General features: G+C 43.2%; 1 protein-coding gene across 1 annotated transcript in view; it reads left to right on the top strand.

Annotated features, from left to right (window-relative positions):
- The window catches only part of IFT81 (intraflagellar transport 81), a 328,264-nt gene that overhangs the window by 256,292 nt on the left and 50,272 nt on the right, over nucleotides 1-21,700 (top strand). The window contains exons 13-14 of the mRNA XM_082255594.1: nucleotides 7,036-7,164; nucleotides 16,543-16,632. Of these exons, the coding sequence (XP_082111720.1) occupies nucleotides 7,036-7,164; nucleotides 16,543-16,632 (219 nt within the window). The remainder of the gene's footprint in view (nucleotides 1-7,035; nucleotides 7,165-16,542; nucleotides 16,633-21,700) is intronic.

Raw genomic sequence — 21,700 nt, 5'->3', positions numbered from 1 at the left:
ATGTAAGTGGGGGCGGCAGTGATAAATAGGGTTTGTAATGTAAAAAAGGAGGACATCAGCATACGCATCAATCTTGTGATGGTGACCCTGGGACGATATCTGGGTTATTGCGTACATGTTGTAACAAGGGTTCAAGGGATAAAACAAAAATCAGAGGGGATAGGGGATAACTCTGTCTGGTATAGGCACCCAAATTTAATTTGGTAATAGCTTCCTGTATTACTCTGCAAAGCAGCACAATGAACGAGTGAGGGGCTGCTCTATGGATTAGCCAAGTGTGCTGTATGTACATTTGCTGACAAGGAAATACTGTAGAGAGCAAAGAGATGGCCTTATCAGTCCACGGTTGTTGCTTTGTTATTCAATAACAAACAGAGAGCAGGGAGATTGTTTGCTTAAGTTTTTTAGCTTAATTGCAGTAAAGAAAAAAGTAAGGTCTCCATACATGCAGTGCTGTCTGGCAGGGCTTTGTAATTTTCAGGACTGATTTGTCTGTGTTTTGCCAGTGTTTTTCTATATGAGGATCTACAGCTGTTTCTTCAAACTGTTAGGCCCCGTTCACACTGGGGCGATCCGACTTCCCAGGGCGACCTCACAGGTCGCAGCGCGCTGCTCGCACCGCGACCTCGGAGCGGCCGGCACGGACTTCATAACATTGAAGTCGATGCAGGTCGCTCCAGGTCGCCCCAAAGAAGCTCCGGACCCTTTTTCTAAGTCAGAGCGACTTGTGTCGCTCCTATTAGAACGGGTCCACAGCTTCTCTATGCCAGGCGACCTACGGCGACCTGTCAGGCGACCAGGTCGCCTGACAGGTCGCCCCAGTGTGAACGGGGTCTTATGGGGGAACAGAGTGAACCTCGCTGAGCGGTCTGCAACCCTTCCGTCTCAGGCGGATGGGTGGCCTAGGTATGGTCAATCAGATGGTATTCTTTTCTCTGATGTTTTTGAAGCATAATTTTGACAATATACTGGCAGGGGAACTGCCTTGGTGGGCTGGTATTTTTCAGTCCTGGATTAGGTCTTTAAGTCTCTTCCTAGGAAGGCCCTGGAGAGGAGGATTGTTAAATCTGCCTTTTATGATCCACTGCCTTTTATGAGCCCCTGGCCTGGAGGGATTGTCCGGGGTCTGAAAAGATTCCGACCACCCAGATGCCTGGACTGGCAGCTGGCTCAACCTCTCAGTGCTGCTGAGACCCTGAGCCAGCTGCTCCCTCCAGAGTTTTTAGCACTCCAGTGAGCGCTCTAGGGGCAGACCAGAGAGCCAATTACTGACAGTCACAGGCTTTCTGCTCACCGAAGGCTGAGAACCCAGTGATCGGTGGTCTTTGAAGCCAGATTGATGTTGCATCCATATAGGTGGGTATAAATGTCTTGAGTTGTTTTGAAGCCCATACTTCTCTTTGGGGCTGACCTGCACTGTGTGTGTCAGTAGATGCGCACAGTACTGCTTGGGATCGAGCCCACACGAGTATCCCTACAGCAAGTGGCTTGCTAAGGGGGCACTCAGGAGGCAGGAAGAGCCAGGACAACCTGCGGGGGACCCCAGAATAGGAAAATTGGGGCCACGCTGTGCAAAATAATTGCACAGAGCTGGTAAGACGGGGGGAGGGCTCAGAAGTAGAGTCAGTCAGGAGGGAGCAAAGGACAGAAGGTAGTATTAGAGTCACCAGCGACAGTAGGGCCATAACGTCAATTGGTAAGTCTGTGCGGGAAAACCTCAGACCAAACAGGAATAAACATAACCACCAATTGCGTTTAACTTCCGTAAAACTAAGAGGGGTATATACTAATGCCAGGAGCCTAGCTAATAAAATGGATGAGTTGGAAATGTTAGTACATGAGGAGGATATAGACCTTGTGAGAATAACGGAGACTTGGTTCGACCCTTCACATGACTGGCTGGCCAATATCCAAGGGTATTCGGTGTACCGGAAGGACAGGGTAGGAAAAAGAGGGGGAGGGGTATGTCTCTACGTCAAGAACAATGTAAGGGTGATAGAGAGGAGTGACATTACGGAATGGATGAGTATGGAGTTAGAATCCGTGTGGGTAGAACTCCATAGGGAAGGAGAAAAGGGAAAAGTAATTGTGGGGGTTTGCTATAGGCCACCGAAACAAGGGGAGGAGGTAGAGCTGGAATTTATAGCACTATTGGGTAAAGTGGCAAAACTAGGATCAGTCATCATATTGGGGGACTTCAATTATCCCGACATTGACTGGGTAGAGGGGACTACACACTCACAAAAGGCCCGTCTATTCACGTAAACCTTACAGGATAATTACATGTCACAGTTGGCGGACTCTCCGACTAGGGAAAATGCAGTCCTGGATCTATTGATCACTAATGACTCAGACCTAATCTCGGAGGTAGGAGTCCAGGACTACCTGGGCTCTAGCGATCACAGGATGATCACATTTAGTGTAAATAACAATATAACAAGGCAAGTGGGGAACATAAGAACCCTAAACTTCAGAAGGGCAAACTTTCCAAAATTGTACTCATTGATGGAAAGGGTAAACTGGGACCAAACCCTGGGATCACTGACCACAGAGGAAAAATGGGAATGCTTTAGGAACATATTAAGCAAATGCATCTTGCAGTGCATTCCTATGGGAAATAAATTTAGAAGAGACAAAGCCAAACCTGGCTGGCTAAACCGTAGCGTTAAAAAACTTATTAGGGGAAAAAAATTGGCCTTCAGGAAATATAAATCAGAGGGCACAGTATCGGCTTTCGACCAATACAAGGAGGCAAATAAGAAAAGTAAACACGAAATCAAGATGGCTAAAATAACCTTTGAGAGACAAATAGCGGAGGATAGTAAAAAAACCCCAAAGAAATTCTTTAAATATATCAACAGCAAAAAAAATAGGGCAGAGCATATTGCACACATAATTAAAGATGATGGGAGGATGGTTACAGAGGACACTGAAAAAGCAACCGTACTGAATGCTTTTTTCTTGTCAGTCTTTACACAGGAAACGGAGGGGTACACTGACCATGACTGTATGGATAGTAGTAATACACAGGACTTGCCACTATGGCTAACAGAGGGTGAAATCAAGGAAAGGCTGGATAAACTTAACACAAACAAATCACCAGGCCCGGATGGCGTACATCCGAGAGTACTCAAGGAACTCAGTAAGGTTACATCTAGACCACTGTTCCTGATCTTTGCTGACAGTATTAGGACAGGAGATGTACCAGGGGAGTGGAGGAAAGCGAACGTGATTCCGATATTCAAAAAGGGTCAGAGGCATATATCGGGAAATTATAGGCCTGTCAGTTTGACATCAATAGTATGTAAACTTCTGGAGGGGATGATAAGGGACTATATCGTAGAGTTTGCTAAAGACAACAGCATCATCAGCAGTAACCAGCACGGGTTTACAAATGGGCGTTCTTGTCAAACCAATCTCTTAACATTCTTCGAGGAGGTGAGCTGTGAGCTAGATAGGGGCAGACCAGTGAATGTTGTGTACTTGGATTTCGCTAAGGCGTTTGATACAGTTCCCCACAAGCGTTTAATGTATAAAATAAGGTCTGCAGGTATCGACAGCAGGGTTTGCTCTTGGATACGGAACTGGCTAAAAGGGCGTGTCCAAAGGGTGGTAATAAACAGCGCATACTCAGACTGGTCTGATGTAGTAAGCGGGGTCCCCCAAGGCTCAGTCCTGGGACCAACCTTGTTCAATTTATTCATAAACCGCATTGAGGACGGGATCAGTAGTTCGATATCAGTTTTTGCAGATGACACAAAATTGGCCAGGGCAATAACTGCACAGCATGAAGCAGATATCCTACAGAATGACCTGGACAAAATAACATAGTGGGCAACGACTTGGCAAATTAGGTTTAATGTCGAGAAGTGTAAGGTTTTGCACTTGGGGACTAGAAACATTAAAGCACAATACACATTAGGAGGGGAACCCTTGGGGGAATCAAAAATGGAGAAAGATCTGGGAGTCTTGGTTGATGATAGACTAGGCAATAGCATGCAATGTCAAGCGGCTGCTGCCAAAGCCAGCAGAATATTAGCATGCATAAAGAAAGGGATGTATTCCAGAGATAAGACTATAATCCTTCCACTTTATAAAACTCTGATCCGACCGCATCTGGAGTATTCTGTCCAGTTCTGGTCGCCAGTCCTCATGAGGGATGTGTTGGAGCTGGAGAGAGTCCAGAGAAGGGCAACTAAACTAATTAGGGGATTGGAGGACCTTGATTATGAAGAGCGTCTGCAATCGCTTGATTTATTCTCCCTGGAGAAGAGACGCCTGAGGGGGGACATGATAGCAATTTTTAAATATCTCAATGGGGATCTCAGCTTAGAAAAAAAGCTGTTCAGTCGAAGGGATTGCATGAGGACTCAAAGGCATACAATGCGATTAGAGGAGAAGCGTTTTAACCTCAGTCAACGTGGGGGATTCTTTACTGTTAGGGCTACAAGATTGTGGAATTCTCTACCACAAGAGGTGGTTTCTGTGGGTAGTATGGTGGCTTTCAAAAGACTCTTAGACGTACATCTCAAGGATCACAACATTCAGGGCTATGTGAGATGATTACAGCCACACACACCTACACAGGTTGAACTGGATGGACTATTGTCTTTATTCAACCTCACCTACTATGTAACTATGTATGTAAGTATGACATGTTTATTATTTTAGAAAAAAAAGAAAAAAGCTTTACAACCACTTTAACCACTTCCCGACCACCCGCCGCCTATTTACTGCGGCAGGGTGCTGCGCAAACCGACGTAGGTCTAGATGCATAGACATCACCAGACACTGGGTTTCATCCCTGGTGATGCTCTGCAGGCCTCTACTGCAACTGTCTTCAGTTCCTGCTTGTTCTTGGGGCATTTTCCCTTCAGTTTTGTCTTCAGCAAGTGAAATGCATGCTCAATTGGATTCAGGTCAGGTGATTGACTTGGCCATTGCATAACATTCCACTTCTTTCCCTTAAAAAACTCTTTGGTTGCTTTCGCAGTATGCTTCGGGTCATTGTCCATCTGCACTGTGAAGCACCGTCCAATGAGTTCTGAAGCATTTGGCTGAATATGAGCAGATAAGAAACACTTCAGAATTCATCCTGCTGCTTTTGACAGCAGTCACATCATCAATAAATGCAAGAGAACCAGTTCCATTGGCAGCCATACATGCCCACGCCATGACACTACCACCACCATGCTTCACTGATAAGGTGGTATGCTTTGGATCGTGAGCAGTTCCTTTCCTTCTCCATACTCTTTTCTTCCCATCAGTCTAATACAAGTCGATCTTGGTCTCATCTGTCCATAGGATGTTGTTCCAGAACTGTGAAGACTTTTTTAGATGTTGTTTGGCAAACTCTAATCTGGCCTTCCTGTTTTTGAGGCTCACCAATGGTTTACATCTTGTGGTGAACCCTCTGTATTCACTCTGGTGAAGTCTTCTCTTGATTGTTGACTTTGACACACATACACCTACCTCCTGGAGAGTATTCTTGATCTTTCCAGCTGTTGTGAAGGGTGTCTTCTTCACCAGGGAAAGAATTCTTTGGTCATCCACCCCTGTTGTTTTCCGTGGCCTTCCGAGTCTTTTGGCGTTGCTGAGCTCACCGGGGCGTACTTTTTTTTTTAAGGATGTTCCAAACAGTGATTTGGCCACACCTAATGTTTTTGCTATCTCTCTGATGGGTTTGTTTTGTTTTTTCAGTCTAATGATGGCTTGCTTCACTGATAGTGACAGCTCTTTGGATCTCATATTGAGAGTTGACAGCAACAGATTCCAAATGCAAATAGCACACTTGAAATGAACTATGGACCTTTTATCTGCTCCATGTAAATGGGATAATGAGGGAATAACACACACCTGGCCATGGAACAGCTGAGCAGCCAATTGTCCCATTACTTTTGGTCCCTTAAAAGTGGGAGGCACAAACAGTTGTTGTAATTCCTATATCTTTCACTTGATTTGGATGTAAATACCCTCAAATTAAAGCTGAAAGTCTGCAGTTAAAGCACATCTTGTTTGTTTAATTTCAAATCCATTGTGTTGGTATATAGAGCCAAAAAGATTAGAATTGTATTGATGTCCCAATATTTATGGACCTGACTGTAAATCTTTCCCGTAGTTAGTAGACGCAATAACTTTTGTAGTTGTAATTTTTGTACCAAAAATATGTAGCAGAAAACAAATTGCCCTAAAATGTTAAAAAATTTAGATTTTTTACATTTATTTTTTGAGAATGCCATATAGCAAAATGTGAAAAATATTGTTTTTTTTTTTCAAAATTGTCACACTTTTTTTGTTTATAGCGAAAAAATAGAAATCGCACAGTTGATCAAATACCACCAAAAGAAAGCTGTATTTGTGGGGGAAAAAAGCACATCAATTTAATTTGGGTACAGCATCGCACACCTAGTAATTGTCCATTAAACAAACACAGTGCCGAATCGCAAAATGGGACCTGGTCATTAAGGGGGAAAATCCTTCCGGTCTTAAAGTGGTTAAGGGAGTTGTAAGGGTGGAAGGTTTTTTATCCTAATGCATTTTATGCATTAGGATAAAAAGCCTTCTATGTGCAGCAGCCCCCCCTAATACTTATCTGAGCCCCTTCTCTGTCCAGCGAAGTCCACGAATCCCTCAGCCATCCAAAACTCTCCCTCCGCCATTGGCTTCTGCGGCTGTCAATCAAAGTCATTTAGCCAATCAGGAGAGGGGGGAGGGGCCGAACCACAGGTCCTTGTCTGAATAGCAAGATGCTTGCTGTGTGGGCACTCAACAGGAGGGAGGGGGCAGGAGCAGCAAAGAGGGACCCAAGAAGAGAAGAATCCGGGCTGCTCTGTGCAAAACAAACTGCACAGAGCAAGTAAATATAACATGTTTGCTAATTTTTATTTTTATTATTAATCACTTTAAGTACTGTACATTGTACAACCACTATTACCATTTTCTGTTAGTACATTTTACTATGTTTACAGAGTTCTATACGCGCTGTGTAAGAGAATTCTTCTATTACATTTGTCATTTGATTTTTTTTTCCCCCAGCAAGCCATAGAGCAGAAAAGAGGGATATCTGGATACACTGACACCCAGGAAGAGTTGGAGAGATTGTCTGTTTTGAAAAATGAAGTAGATGAAATGAAGGGACGAACTCTGGATGACATGTCTGAAATGGTAATTTTATTCTAAATATTTTAGTTACAGTACACAGAGGCAGAACTTAAGTGGAGTGTTTATATGCCTGAACTGTGTTCCTCTCTATCGGAGAATTCGAATTGTATTTATTGCCTAGCAGCAACTAGGCTGTGACTATGAAGCAACCCCACATGCATCTGTGTTCTAACCATAGATAGCAGTTTGCTTCTGAGCACTGTGAGTATACTCCCCTGGTCTGTGGCCTACAGTGCCTGAGACATTATGAGATGAGGAGTTCAGAGCTAAACACTACTGGTGCCTAATAATACTTTGACCCAGCAGGCATGCCATGTGGAAAGTTGTTGAAGGTATAGAACTTTGCTTCAATATCTGGAATCAAATAGACTAAGACAACTTTTGTTAAAACTTTTAGCATAGATTTGCAGCTAAACCAAACTGTTTCTGAATTTAGCACATATAATTATTGTAAATGTGGCAGATAGTGTCACTAAAGGTAAACTTCCACCAATGACCCAAATAGGTAAATCGAATGGAAGTAACAATACCCATGGATTTTGGACTCCATTTTCCTCTGATAACTGGTAGATGTAAATTTTGAGCAATATGTCTATTAAAGATACAAATGAAGAAGTAAGTAAATCATCTTCCCTCCTCTGCTTTCCAAACCACTTCTTTATTACAGTAAATGGCACTGCCAACCTACATACCTCACACATTTACTTTCTTGGGCCACTCTTGACTCTCCCTTTGACATCACCTTCCACACTTATAATAAGTCAGCTGCCTTCCAACACTTAACCATTTATCCACAGATATTTCTAACCTCATGCACAAATTCTCTCCAAACCATTTTCTCAGCTTATCTAGTAGTGTTCTCTTCATTCATAACCTCTTATGAACACCTACAGGATTTGTATAGAGCAGCCTCCATTTTCTGGAATTCTCTACCTAGCCTTGACTAGCTTGCCACCTTTAGACCTTTACACTAGGCATGTCAAACTCAAATGAAACAGTGGACCAAACTGGAGTGGAATAAAACATTAAGGGAATAATAATATTTATTAAGTGCCAAACCACTTTATTTCTGAAAAAAAAAAAAAGGATTATAGCACTTTGGTAATTAGGATTATTGTAAAAACAAAACAGCAACTTATGCTGTACCAGAAAAAAAGGCCATCATTTTTAAACTGCTAATCACAAAATTACATATGTAAATGTAGCTTTTGGGAAGTAAAAAACAACCGGGCCCACTTTCAGTTAATTAATTGAGGACCGCAAAGCAGGCGCAAGAGGGCCACATGTGGCCCAAAATAAAAAAAAAAAAAAAACATCAAATTGACATTGCTGCTCTAATCAGTCCCTAAAATCCATCTCTTAAAGAAATTGTGTATTTATATTTCTTTCTACCCCAATATTCATTCCTATGTACCCAACTCAAAATACCTGCTTCCATTGCCATTTCTCTTGCCTTTTTTTAATTGTTTTGTTGCTTCTTACATTGTGAGCTCATACAGGCAGGGTCTTATTTTCCTTTTGTCTGTAATTTTAACCTTTTACTATTTAATACACAATGCTGCATAATATTTTGGTGCTTTATAAATATGGGATAATAATACATTTCTCATTAAGCCTTTTGCTAACTAGAGGCCTTTTCGGTCCAAAAAAGTTTTATTTTTTTCTCCAACAGCCTAAGGTCCTTAAGCGGGGATGTTTCTACATACTGTAAGTCCATTTGTCCTATATGAATGAGTCTTTTTCTCTGCTCTAAGCTATGGGTAGATGTCAGAAAGACTAGTAGGTTTGTAGGTTTGCTTATTTGGACTAGGCAGTTCTGTAATCCTCTCCTCTGTCTGAAATAATGATCTCAAGACATGAACACTGTAGAGTACAGTGGTAAAAGGAATTTCTGAAAAGACAAGACTACTCACATCTTTCTGCTGATAACTGTCTGTGCATATTGGTTCCTGCTGACTTTAATTGTTTTTTTTAATGTGTAGTGTCTTTTTATCATAAACCTTCTAAACCTGTTGCCAGAATAGATTATCTTTATTGTAGAGTACATGACATGGGACTTGTGTTCATAGAATGTGGGGTATATGCAGGCTGCCTTCAGGTGATTTGACATTAGCAAAAGAATTTGCTAGGGCCTTGCTTACGCCGCACTCCTATAACCCAGTAAACTCCATGAGACTCTGTTTAGGGCTGGTACAAGGATTTTTGTCTACATAGGCGAAGATGCATTTTGCTGCCCCACCCCACCATCCGCCTGCCACTTGGCCGTAATGTTATGGGGTGCAGTGTGAAGGACATTACACAGCATTGAAAAATTGGTGTGCTGAACTGCCACTAAATGTTAGTGTGTAATGAGAAGGCAAGGTTCTGCATTTGCCAGAGAACCCATGTGAACTTTGACGCAGTTACATAGTAGGTGAGGTTGAATAAAGACAACAGTCCAACCTGTGTAGGTGTGTGCGGCTGTAATCATCTCACATACCCCTGAATGTTCTGATCCTTGAGATGTACGTCTAATAGTCTTTTTAAAGCCACCATACTACCCGCAGAAACGACCTCTTGTGGTAGAGAATTCCGCAATCTTGTAGCCCTAACAGTAAAGAACCCCCCACGTTGCCTGAGGTTAAAACGCTTCTCCTCTAATCGCATTGTATGCCCCCGAGTCCTCATGCAATCCCTTCGACTGAACAGCTTTTTTTCTAAGCTGAGATCCATTGAGATATTTAAAAATTGCTATCATGCCCCCCCTCAGGCGTCTCTTCTTCGGGGAGAATAAATCAAGTGATTGCAGACGCTCTTCATAATCAAGGTCCTCCAATCCCCTAATCAGTTTAGTTGCCCTTCTCTGGACTCTCTCCAGCTCCAACACATCCCTCCTGAGGACTGGCGACCAGAACTGGACAGAATACTCCAGATGCGGTCGGACCAGAGTTTTATAAAGTGGAAGGATTATAGACTTATCTCTGGAATACATGCCTTTCTTTATGCATGCTAATATTCTGCTGGCCTTGGCAGCTGCCGCTTGACATTGCATGCTGTTGCCTAGTCTATCATCAACCAAGACTCCCAGATCTTTCTCCATTTTTGATTCCCCCAAGGGTTCCCCTCCTAATGTGTATTGTGCTTTTATGTTTCTAGTCCCCAAGTGCAAAACCTTACACTTCTCCACGTTAAACCTCATTTGCCAAGTCGTTGCCCACTCCGTTATTTTGTCCAGGTCATCCTGTAGGATATCTGCTTCATGCTGTGCAGTTATTGCCCTTCCCAATTTTGTGTCATCTGCAAAAACTGATATCGAACTACTGATCCCTTCCTCAATGCTGTTTATGAATAAATTGAACAAGGTTGGTCCCAGGACTGAGCCTTGGGGGACCCTGCTTACTACCTCAGACCAGTCTGAGTATGCGCTGTTTATTACCACCCTTTGGACACGCCCTTTTAGCCAGTTCCGTATCCAAGAGCAAACCCTGCTGTCGATACCTGCAGACCTTATTTTATAAATTAAGCGCTTATGGGGAACTGTATCAAACGCCTTAGCGAAATCTAGGTACACCACATCCACTGGTCTGCCCCTATCTAGCTCACAGCTCACCTCCTCGTAGAATGTTAAGAGATTGGTTTGACAAGAATGCCCATTTGTAAACCCGTGCTGGTTACTGCTGATGATGCTGTTGTCTTTAGAAAACTCTACGATATAGTCCCTTATCATCCCCTCCACAAGTTTACATACTACTGATGTCAGACTGACAGGCCTATAATTTCCCGGTATATGCCTCTGACCCTTTTTGAATATCGGAATCACGTTTGCTTTCCTCCACTCCCCTGTCCTAATACTGTCAGCAAAGATCAGGAACAGTGGTCTGGATATAACCTTACTGAGTTCCTTGAGTACTCTCGGATGTACGCCATCCGGGCCTGGTGATTTGTTTGTGTTAAGTTTATCCAGCCTTTCCCTGATTTCACCCTCTGTTAGCCATAGTGGCAAGTCCTGTGTATTACTACTAACCATACAGTCATGGTCTGTGTACCCCTCTGTTTCCTGTGTAAATACTGATGAGAAAAAAGCATTCAGCACGGTTGCTTTTTCAGTGTCCTCTGTAACCATCCTCCCATCATCGTTAATTATGTGTGCAATATGCTCTGCCCTAGTTTTTTTGCTGTTGATATATTTAAAGAATTTCTTTGGGTTTTTTTTACTATCCTCCGCTATTTGTCTCTCAAAGTCTATTTTAGCCATTTTGATTTTGTGTTTACACTTCTTATTTGCCTCCTTGTATTGGTCGAAAGCCAATACTGTGCCTTCTGATTTATATTTCCTGAAGGCCAATTTTTTTCCCCTAATAAGTTTTTTAACGCTACGGTTTAGCCAGCCAGGTTTGGCTTTGTCTCTTCTAAATTTATTTCCCATAGGAATGCACTGCAAGATGCATTTGCTTAATATGTTTCTAAAGCATTCCCATTTTTCCTCTGTGGTCAGTGATCCCAAGGTTTGGTCCCAGTTAACCCTTTCCATCAATGAGTACAATTTTGGAAAGTTTGCCCTTCTGAAGTTAAGGGTTCTTATGTTCCCCACTTGCCTTGCTATATTGTTATTTACGCTAAATGTAATCATCCTGTGATCGCTAGAGCCCAGGTAGTCCTGGACTTCTACCTCCGAGATTATGTCTGGGTCATTAGTGATCAATAGATCCAGGATTGCGTTTTCTCTAGTAGGAGAATCCACCAGCTGTGACATGTAATTATCCTGTAAGGTTTCTGTGAATAGACAGGCCTTGTGTGAGTGTGTAGTCCCCTCTCCCCAGTCAATGTCGGGATAATTGAAGTCCCCCAATATGATGACTGATCCTAGCTTTGCCACTTTACCCAAAAGTGCTAAAAATTCCAGCTCTACCTCCTCCCCTTGTTTAGGTGGCCTATAGCAAACCCCCACAATTACTTTTCCCTTTTCTCCTTCCATATGGAGTTCTACCCATACGGATTCTAACTCCATACTCATCCCTTCCGTAATGTCAATCTCAATAACCCTTACATTATTCTTGACGTAGAGACATACCCCTCCCCCTCTTTTTCCTACCCTGTCCTTCCAGTACACCGAATACCCTTGGATATTTGCCAGCCAGTCATGTGAGGGGTCGAACCAAGTCTCCGCTATTCCCACAAGGTCTATGTCCTCCTCATGTACTAACATTTCCAACTCATCCATTTTATTAGCTAGGCTCCTGGCATTAGCATATACCCCTCTTAGTTTTACGGAAGTTAAACGTGATTGGTGGTTATGTTTATTCCCGTTTGGTCTGAGGTTCTCCCGCACAGACCTACCAATTGACGTTGTGGACCTACTGTCACTGCTGACCCTACAACTGCCTTCAGTCCTTTGCTCCCTCCTAACTGACTCTACTTCTGAGCCCTCCCCCCCGTCTCCTAGTTTAAAAGCCCCTCCAACTTGGTGGCCAACTTTCTCCCCAAAAGAGCTGTACCGTCCCCAGTAAGGTGCAGCCCATCCTTACTAAAGAGCCGGTAGCCGACTGAGAAGTCAGCCCAGTTCTCCAGGAACCCAAACCCCTCCTTCCTACACCAATTCCTCAGCCACTTGTTAAGTTCCCTAATCTCCTTCTGCCTCTCTTGTGTGGCTCGAGGTACAGGCAGTATTTCAGAGAAAACCACCTTGGAGGTCCTTTTCCTCAATCTATTACCTAAGTCCCTGAAATCGTTCTTTAGGATCCTCCACCTACCTTTTACTTTGTCATTAGTTGGTCAGCTTAAACCTGTATTGCAATATATGTGAGCTAAATATCCCTGTTTTTTATTGCATAGTTTGCTCGAAAGGGTGTAGCAGTGTGCAGCGGGTCCATCCAGAATTTGCAAGATTATACATAGGTACTCCAAAACTCCAAACTATGTGAAGGCTAGACAGCAGACTTTAGAATGTTACTTATCCAGCCAAAAGTTTGAAGCAACTGAATTGTCCAGACGACAATGGCAAACAAGGTTGTGGTTAAGTATTCTTTCAGTAAGTGGTCAACCAAGTAACCTGTTACATGAATGCCCTGGGTCTGCAGAGGATCCAGAAGTAAGGCAAGCACCTTTGTGAACACTCAGGGTGCAGTGGAGAGCCCAAATGATAGTGATACAAATTGGAAGTGTTGGTCTCCCACAGCAAAAAGCAGAAAGTTTAGATGTGAGGGGAGGATGGTAATGTGTAGATAGCCATCATGGATGTCTACTAATGACTAAAATCCCCCCTGCCTGAGAGGTGCAAAATGCATATCTTGTTTATTGCATCCAGAATTTTGGTCCACAAAGAAATCTGTTTAGATATTTTTAACAAATATTAAGCAGATGGCTCTATTTGATTTTGCAGAAATCAGTATAAGCACTCCTGTGCCTGAAGTTGGTACAAGGTAGTCATTAAAATTTGTCTTCTTACAGTCTGGACATGGCAGATTGGAAGGCAAAAACTGAGGAACGGGCAGAGACTCTTATTTTATACCCCTTTGAAATGGCAGATTGGACCCATGGGTCTAGGACATCTTGGATCCCCATAGGTCCAAATGCCTACAGACATCCCCCGAATCCAAGGAGTGTGGGTGGCCCTTCATTGTGAGGCGGGCTCCTGGGTAGGATTGATGAACTTTGAAGTATAGGGCTTGTGACAAAAGGAAGTGGGTTGATTCTTGGGGAGAGCGAAAAGACCCCTATCACTGAGTTGAAGTAGAGTAAACCAGCTTGAATGGAGTGCAAGAAATCACAAAAGTGTCTAACCTGAAGGCTAGAGGATCTCTGGAGTTGGCAGCGCTTTTTTGTTTTTCACAAGGACAAGGTGTTTTTAAACCAAAACCTTACTTCCTATCTAAAGTGGTCTCTTCTTTCCACTTCAATGAAGACATTATTCTTCCTTCTCTTGTTATGCCCCTAAACATCTAAGGAAATAGCCCTACATTGCCTGGGCACAACCAGAAAATTTCCACTAAGGGTTTGGGACTTTAAAGGCACTTGTTGAGAGTATGAAACACTCATTTTATATAATAAATATAAATGTTATTCATTTTATTAACATAAAATGATAAAAACATATAGATACAAAATTATTCAAAGAAAACCGATTGTGCAGCAAACAATTGATCACATTACATCAATACAATGAAATTATGGTATAGCGTCACAGTATCCAACACGTTTCAAAGCTATCTATGCTTCTTCTTCAGTGGTATATATCTAGTGCGCTAATTCTCTAAAATGGAAGAATATAGCAATTAATATATATAATACAACATTCTTATATGTCTTATATATATACGTGTCATAGAGTTTGTATTTTTATATCAAAAACTTACATCATTTGTATTGATGGCACATTTGTGTTTGCATGTACAAAGAATTAAAAACTACTTGTCTCACGTCTTATTACCGGTCCAGCTTGCTTCAGGTGTTCAATCTAATGATTACTGATTGTTCCTTTGTTGGAAATATAGGTAGAGTACAATGGCCCAAAGTATAATGGCGACTGAAGCCAAAAAATGGTTGAGCTCTGTCAAAATATAATGAAACAGCTTCCCTGAAAATTGCTGGTCTCCTAGATGACTATATGTGTGCACTGTTATAACGTATAAAGTGAGAGGATCAAATGATCTTTATAAAGGTATTTGTAAAAGGTTCTAAACATTGCCTGGGCTGTCATGGTCTACCTGCCAGCCGCAGCCTCTGTTCACAAGACGAAGTCTCTCGAAGAGGGCATCTGGCTTCCTGATCTATCATTGCCAGTTGAATCTCACAACTTGTCTCATTTTATGCGATTAGGGACAACTTTTCTCCTTCCCCTATCAGAGCTTATTCCACCAGAGTTGTTGGTGTCTCTTGGGCTTTTCAGCATCAAGCATCTGCTTCCAAGATGTGCAAGGCTCCAACTGCTCCTCTGTGCTCACGTTTTTCAAGTTCCACCAGGAGGACTGAGTTGATACAAGCTTAGGCCACAATGTGCTTTAAGTTGGTATCTATGTATTTTGTTTGAGTTCTTTAAGTTTTTTTTTTTTTTTGGGCCTGTTTGCAGTTCTGTTTGCTATGTTATTGCTCACCCCTCATATTATTCCTTGGGTACATCCCATGGTCTATAAAGGCAAGTCCTGTGTCCTATACTTTGTGATTAAGATAATAGTAATTTTGACTTGCATGTAAATTCCTTAACTTGGAGAACAGTACAAGACACAAGCCTCTCCCTTCTGTGTCTACATTGCTCATTATTGATTGCTTAAAACTGGGGTCTTTTAGAGATGGCACCCTTGGGACGGCTCTAGCACGTTTTGTTACCAGTGTCCAATCACCTGAAGGTAGCCTGCGCATAACCCATGGTCCATAAATACAAGTCCTGTACTGTACTCCAAGATAAAAAATTTACACTTAAGTCCAAAATTCCTATTTTCAGGCTTACTTAATCTGTGGTTGTGAGCCATCCACAGAATCTGGCTCTCAGGTTTGAGAAGAGACAAATCTCCTAGGCATATGTATAATACCTGTTGTCATGCCTGTGATCTGCACCAGTAGGTCACTCTAGTAAGCAGTGGTGAGCCAGTCTGCTCTGCATCTATGGTCTGTGTGATGGCATAGTACATAGGAGGGGGGTGAGGGACTCGTATAAGGTTTTTGAAGGTAAAGTAATTTTCAAGCAAAAATATTTATTTCTACTTTTGAATAGAGTGGGGAAATTAATGATTCCTGTTATGGTTTTACTGCTATCCAGAATTAGAGATTTGCCCTCATCTCCTGTCTGACTAGTAATGGTTTCACCAGACAGAAAGTGAATCAAAATCTGTAACAGGAACACAGAAAAATAAAAATCTAACAGGAGTTCTAGCCTGAGGCTAGCCATAAAAGAGTTGAAAACTAAACGTTTTTGTCAATTAAAAAATGAAAGTGGCGCATACACATTTTTTTTTTCTTTTAAATAAAAAATCCAGCATGTTGGATCAGGCACTTTCAATTGTGTCACGAAAATCAGATGTCGCAGTTGGCACTGTAATGAAAAACGAACAATCTGACCATCGACTAGAACTTTCATTCCGTTTTTTGACACACCTATGGCCTGCTTTAGAAAGAAAAGCCTTTAGAAATGCTACTAAAGCATTTTTATTTTGTCTATGATGCTGTTAGAGAGTTCCCCTCACTTCCTGTCTGGAAAATGTTAGGGTAAATCTCTCTAGTGGAGCCTGGTATAGCCGTTAAAAACCTTACAGGGTTCTAACCCTTCCAATTTCTGTTCAAGAAAGAAAGTTTCAACTGGACATGTATTTTAAATGAGATTGCTGATCTGCACAAGCTAGGGAAACCAAATTTATTATGAATATTTTTTTAACACATGAATGTGTGTATGTGTGTTCTTTACTATTTTAGGTAAAGAAGTTGAATACCATGATAGCGGATAAAAAGTCAGCATTGGCTCCTGTTATAAAAGAACTAAGGCCTTTACGTCAGCAATGTCAGGTTTGTAAAGTATCTGTTTGGTATGTCTTTATTGTTAAACTCCTTTTTCACATGGAAGAAAAAAAAAACACATGCTGAATGGACCACAATGGGTTTTGTAGTAATATCTTAGTTATAGTTAATTCATATCAGAAGATGACAGAATTCACATAAAAAGACTCAACGCGTTTCAAACACCTGTCTTCTTTAGGAGAACATGTGGACAATGTATATGTATGTTGTTACCGTTATAGCAAACTCAGTCATATAGATTCACAATCTGTATGGATTATCGTCCCCACGATATAGATTGGAGCCCCCCATAATCCACAGCCAGCAAAGAACAACCACAAGCGATGCCAAAAAATGAGCCAAATAGACTCACATTGTATGCCTTCTTTTTGAGTACTGCACACAGGGATGCAGAAGGGTCATTAGCAGAAGTATTTTGTATATGTAGATTACAAGCAAACAGTCAAAGCTCATATAGTTTAATCTTCTCCTTCATCCACATCAAAAGACGCACATAGTCGCAATGCATGTTTTGTGTTATGTGTTTGTTTATTTTACAAATCAAGAAACAAACAATAGGATTAAACCACACTCCTGCTGTGCAAAATATAGGGGCTACAGCTGGAGTGATTTTTTTTTTTTTTCAATGAACAGTAGTGGAAGCCCCGCACTAACTGGGCTTATCCCAGTGGCATATACAGTACATCTCAGAAATTTCCTCATACTCACATAATCAGCCATCATTCTGTGAACTAAGGGCAATTTTTTTTTTCTTTATCATTCATTGAGGGACCAGGAGTTCTAATACAATCAGGTTACACTGCCATCCACAGGAAAGTGAAAGCCAGCCCACTTCTAACCCCTCCTCTACCCAGCATGCCTCTGTTTTTGATAGTGTCATGGAAGGTTGGGCTCTACTTGATAAAGCCTCCTATATTTTTTTCTTTTGCTAGTCTTATTTTTTCAAGATTTTTTTCTCTAATTATTGACTTGAAACACTGCTGATCATTTTTCCTTAGTGTCTTCACTCAAAAATTCCACACACTGCTTGAGTTAGTCTCTACATCCAGCTATCTAGATTGGCGTATCCTGAAAAACAGCTTTTGGAGGCTGTACCTGGACCCTGCTGGACTGAAGATTGAGGGGTTAGCCTGAATTGTGACCTTCAAGCACTGGGCTTTCCATTCCCAAACCTGCGTGTACTGTGTTAGCCAGCCGCAGAGTACTTTCACAGCTTTGGAGGCTGTACCTGGACCCTACTTGACTGAAGATTGTGGGGCTAGCCTGCAAAGTGACTTTCAAGCACAGGGCTTACCATTCCCAAAGTGCTAGCCGCAGAGCACTTTACCCAATTAGAAACATTTAAAGGCCCCTTCCTGATGAGGATCTGTTTGATAGCTTTTATATGCCAGGTGAAAGGAATGCACATTTTTAAAATGGAACTAAACCTGTCTATTGTTTATGGCCAAGGAAGCTGCTGTCTTGTCCTCTGTTGACCTGCAGTTGCCATGGTGCTGTACATGTGATCAGTTATGATACCAGCCATTTTGATGGCTTGACGGCTTGGTTCAGAGCACAAGCAAATTTTACAATTAGTATTCATGGCATGCCTTGAATGTAACTGTTTTGGGAAACCAATAAATCTCTGAGTTTAGTTCCACTTAACTGAGTGATGGCAGAAGGGACATTCTGAGAGGACTTTACACTTGTTAATCATCATGGGATTTTGAGTAATTGTACAATAGACACACAGTGTGGACTTTTTTTTTACATACTGTACTGATATTTTATTGGTGAGGGAGCTCCAATTTCCCGCTTACTTTGATAATATTGTCAAGTGGGGTTGTCCAAAACGCACTTTTGCGGCCCCTAAGCGTTTTACGATGCGGTATCCTTATGTGGATTCCCTGCTTAAAAAGTGGACGGTCCCACCTGTAGTGGACTCGCCGGTTTCCACTGTAAATAAAGCCACCTTAATTCCGGTTGGGGAGTCCCCGGCCTTTAAAGATCCGGCTCATAGGAGGTCGGAGGCTCTGGCCCACCATATGTTCACTGTGGCCGGTTCGGCACTTAGGCTAGTATTTACTATTGCCCTGGTGTCGCAAACTCTGATCGAGAGGGCTAAACAGTTGGTCCAGGGGCTACAGTTTGTCTGTGATGCCTCTTTGGATGTGGCTTCTTTGATTTCTAGACTGTCTGTCCTAGCAGTGGTCCTTCCGTGTATTATCTTACTGAAATGCTTTTCTGCGGACCAGACTTTAAGAACACCTTATCTGATCTCCCATTTGTGGGGGATCACCTTTTTGGAGCTTCCTTGGATGACATTAAGGGCCTCAGAGGGGGGGAAGTGTACTCTCCTTCCATAGGCTTCCAAGGGCAAGGAGCCCCATTGTAGACGGGGGTCATTCGTCTCGGCTCATGAGAGGACTTTTCGTCCCTCAGGGTCTCAAGACAATTAATCTAAGCCCTTCAGGGCCTCCAGTGCAAGACTTGTTACTTCAAGGGGCGACTTTGAAACCTTTTCAGGGGTTTTACTCAAACCTGTTGACAATTCCCAGGAAAGGAGGCAAGGTAAGTCCAGTTCTGGACCTCAAGGCGCTAAACTGCTTTGTGCGGGTACAGAAGTTCCAAATGGAGTCCATTCGCATGGTAGTGGCCTCCCTACATCAGGGTGAGGAGCATTATCAGTTTGTGGCGTTACCCTTTGGTCTCGCCTCCACTAGCATTGTTGCGTCAGCGAAGGGGCCGCGGTACTGGGGTACCTGGATGATCTTTTTCTGTGAACAGAGTCTCCGACTGCTTTGATTGACAACTTGGAGATTACTCTGTGAACTCTGAGGGAGTTCGGTTGGATTCTGAACCTTCACAAGTCTGTTCTGGTTCCGTCCACATGACTGGACTATCTGGGTCTGACTCTGGACTTGGCCTCAGCCAGAGTGTTTCTTCCTCCGGAAAAACTCCAGAAATTGCAGGAGGCAATTCAGCTTCTGTTGTCCAGCAGATGGTCATCCCTCTGGGCTTGCAGGCGGGTGCTGGGCGGTTCCGTTTGCACAGTTCCACACAAGATCTCTGCAAAAAGAGATCTTGGTGAAATGGGACAAGAATCCTCGGCCTCTAGACAGTCTGATCCTGTTGAGCCAGGGTACCAGAGGATCCCTGATCTGGTGGCTTCGTTCTCCGGCACTTCGACAGGGAAAATTCTTTCTCCCCTGTACTGGACAGTTGTCACCATGGTTGCCAGCCTGTCTGGGTGGGGAGGCATCCTCGGCACAGATTGGATTCTGGAAGAATCCAGACCCCCTGAGCACAGACTGCCGATCAATGTTCTGGAACTCAGAGCGATCAGACTTTGTCTGGATCATTGAACAATTTGTCTTCAGAGGTGTCCGGTACGCATTCAATTGGACAATGCTACAGCCGTGGCCTAAATCAATCACCAAGGGGGCACAAGAAGTGCCCTGGTGGCTCAGGAAGTAGCCGGTATTCTAAGGTGGGCAAAATGATTAGTTCCAGACCTCCCTGCCGTACACATTCCAGGGGAAAAAATTGGCAAGCGGATTACCACGTTGGACCAGGGGGAATGGTCGCTTCATCCGGAGGTGTTTCATCAGCTGTGTCTCCAATGGGGTACTCCTGAGGTGGACCTGTTGGCCTCTCGTCTCAACAGGAAGGTACAGAGGTTTATGGCACGGTCTCGGGATCCTCTGGCTGACGCCACAGATGCCTTAGTGGCCTTCCCCCCTCTCAAACTTCTGCCAAGACTCCTGTGCAGGTTTCAGGTGGATGGGATTCCGGTCATTCTGGTGGCTCCAGACTGGCCTCACCGGTCTTGGTGCGCTGATCTGATACGGCTGGTCGCTGATGCTCCTTGGAGTCTTCCTCTCAGGGAAGATCTGCTGTCCCAAGGGCCAATCTTCTATTCTGCTTTACAATGGCTGGCTTTAACTGTTTGGCTGTTGAAAGCCAAGTGCTTAAGGATAGAGGTTTGTCTGAATTGGTGATTCCTACGCTGTTAAGGCTAGAAAAATCTACCTCTAGAAAGATCTACCATCGTACTTGGAAGACATACATTGCGTGGTGTGAGTCTCTTGGAATTAACCCTTGCTCCTTTTCGGTGGCTCGGATTTTGTCTTTCCTCCAATGGGGGGGTTGAGCAGCGCCTGGCCCTGAGTACCATCAAGGGCCAGGTGAAAGCCTTAGCGATTTTCTTTCAACATCCATTGGCCACACATTCCTTGGTGCATACCTTTCTCAAGGGAGTTTGACACTTAGCTCCTCCAGTGCGGTACCCGTTGCCACCGTGGAACCTCAATTTGATACTGTAAGTTCTTCAGAAACCTCCTTTAAAAAGTCTTCCCCTGCTTACTTTGCCCTTTTGGTGGCTATTACTTCTGCGTGCAAGGTGTTGGAGCTGGCTGCGTTGTCTTGTCGTTCACCTTACCTGGTGGTTCACAGAGATAAGGTGATTCTTTGTCCCTGCCCGTCGTTCCTTCCAAAGGTCGTCTCTGATTTCCATTTGAATGAAGACATTGTGTTGTCTTTCCTAAGTCGGAGGCCTAAACATCCTAATGAAATTGCCTTGCATTGCCTGGATGTGGCTTGGGCAATCAGGGTGTACCTGGCAGCTACGGAGTCTTTTAGGAAGTCAGACTCACTATTTGTACTCACGGATGGACCTTGAAAAGGGTTGGCTGCTTCTGCTGCGACCATTTCCAGATGGATCAGACTGACAGTGATCCAGGTCTATTCAAATAAGGGTCAGGTTTCTCCTTTTCCTGTTAAGGCGCACTCTACTCGGGCGCTTCCTGGGCCTTCCATCATCAGGCGTCAATGATGCAAGTTTACAAGGCAGCCACTTGGTCGTCTGTGCACACTTTCACAAAGTTTTATAAGGTGGTTGTGTTGGCATCTGCAGATGCTTCTTTTGGCCGCAAGGTTTTGCAGGCTGCTGTTTAAGAGGGGCTGGTCCTCTTTGAGGGTGTATTGTTTTTTTCAGGTGAGCTCCAGTTGTTTATTGTTGAGCTCAATGTTACCTGGTTGGCAACGGTTTAGCCTTGGGAATCTTTTCTTGCTGTTC

The sequence above is a fragment of the Pelophylax lessonae genome, assembly GCF_965119305.1.
Source record: "Pelophylax lessonae genome assembly, chromosome: 1".
Classification (NCBI taxonomy): domain Eukaryota; kingdom Metazoa; phylum Chordata; class Amphibia; order Anura; family Ranidae; genus Pelophylax; species Pelophylax lessonae.
The sequence above is the reverse complement of the archived record's forward strand: the minus strand, read 5'-3'. Positions and strand labels throughout refer to the sequence as shown.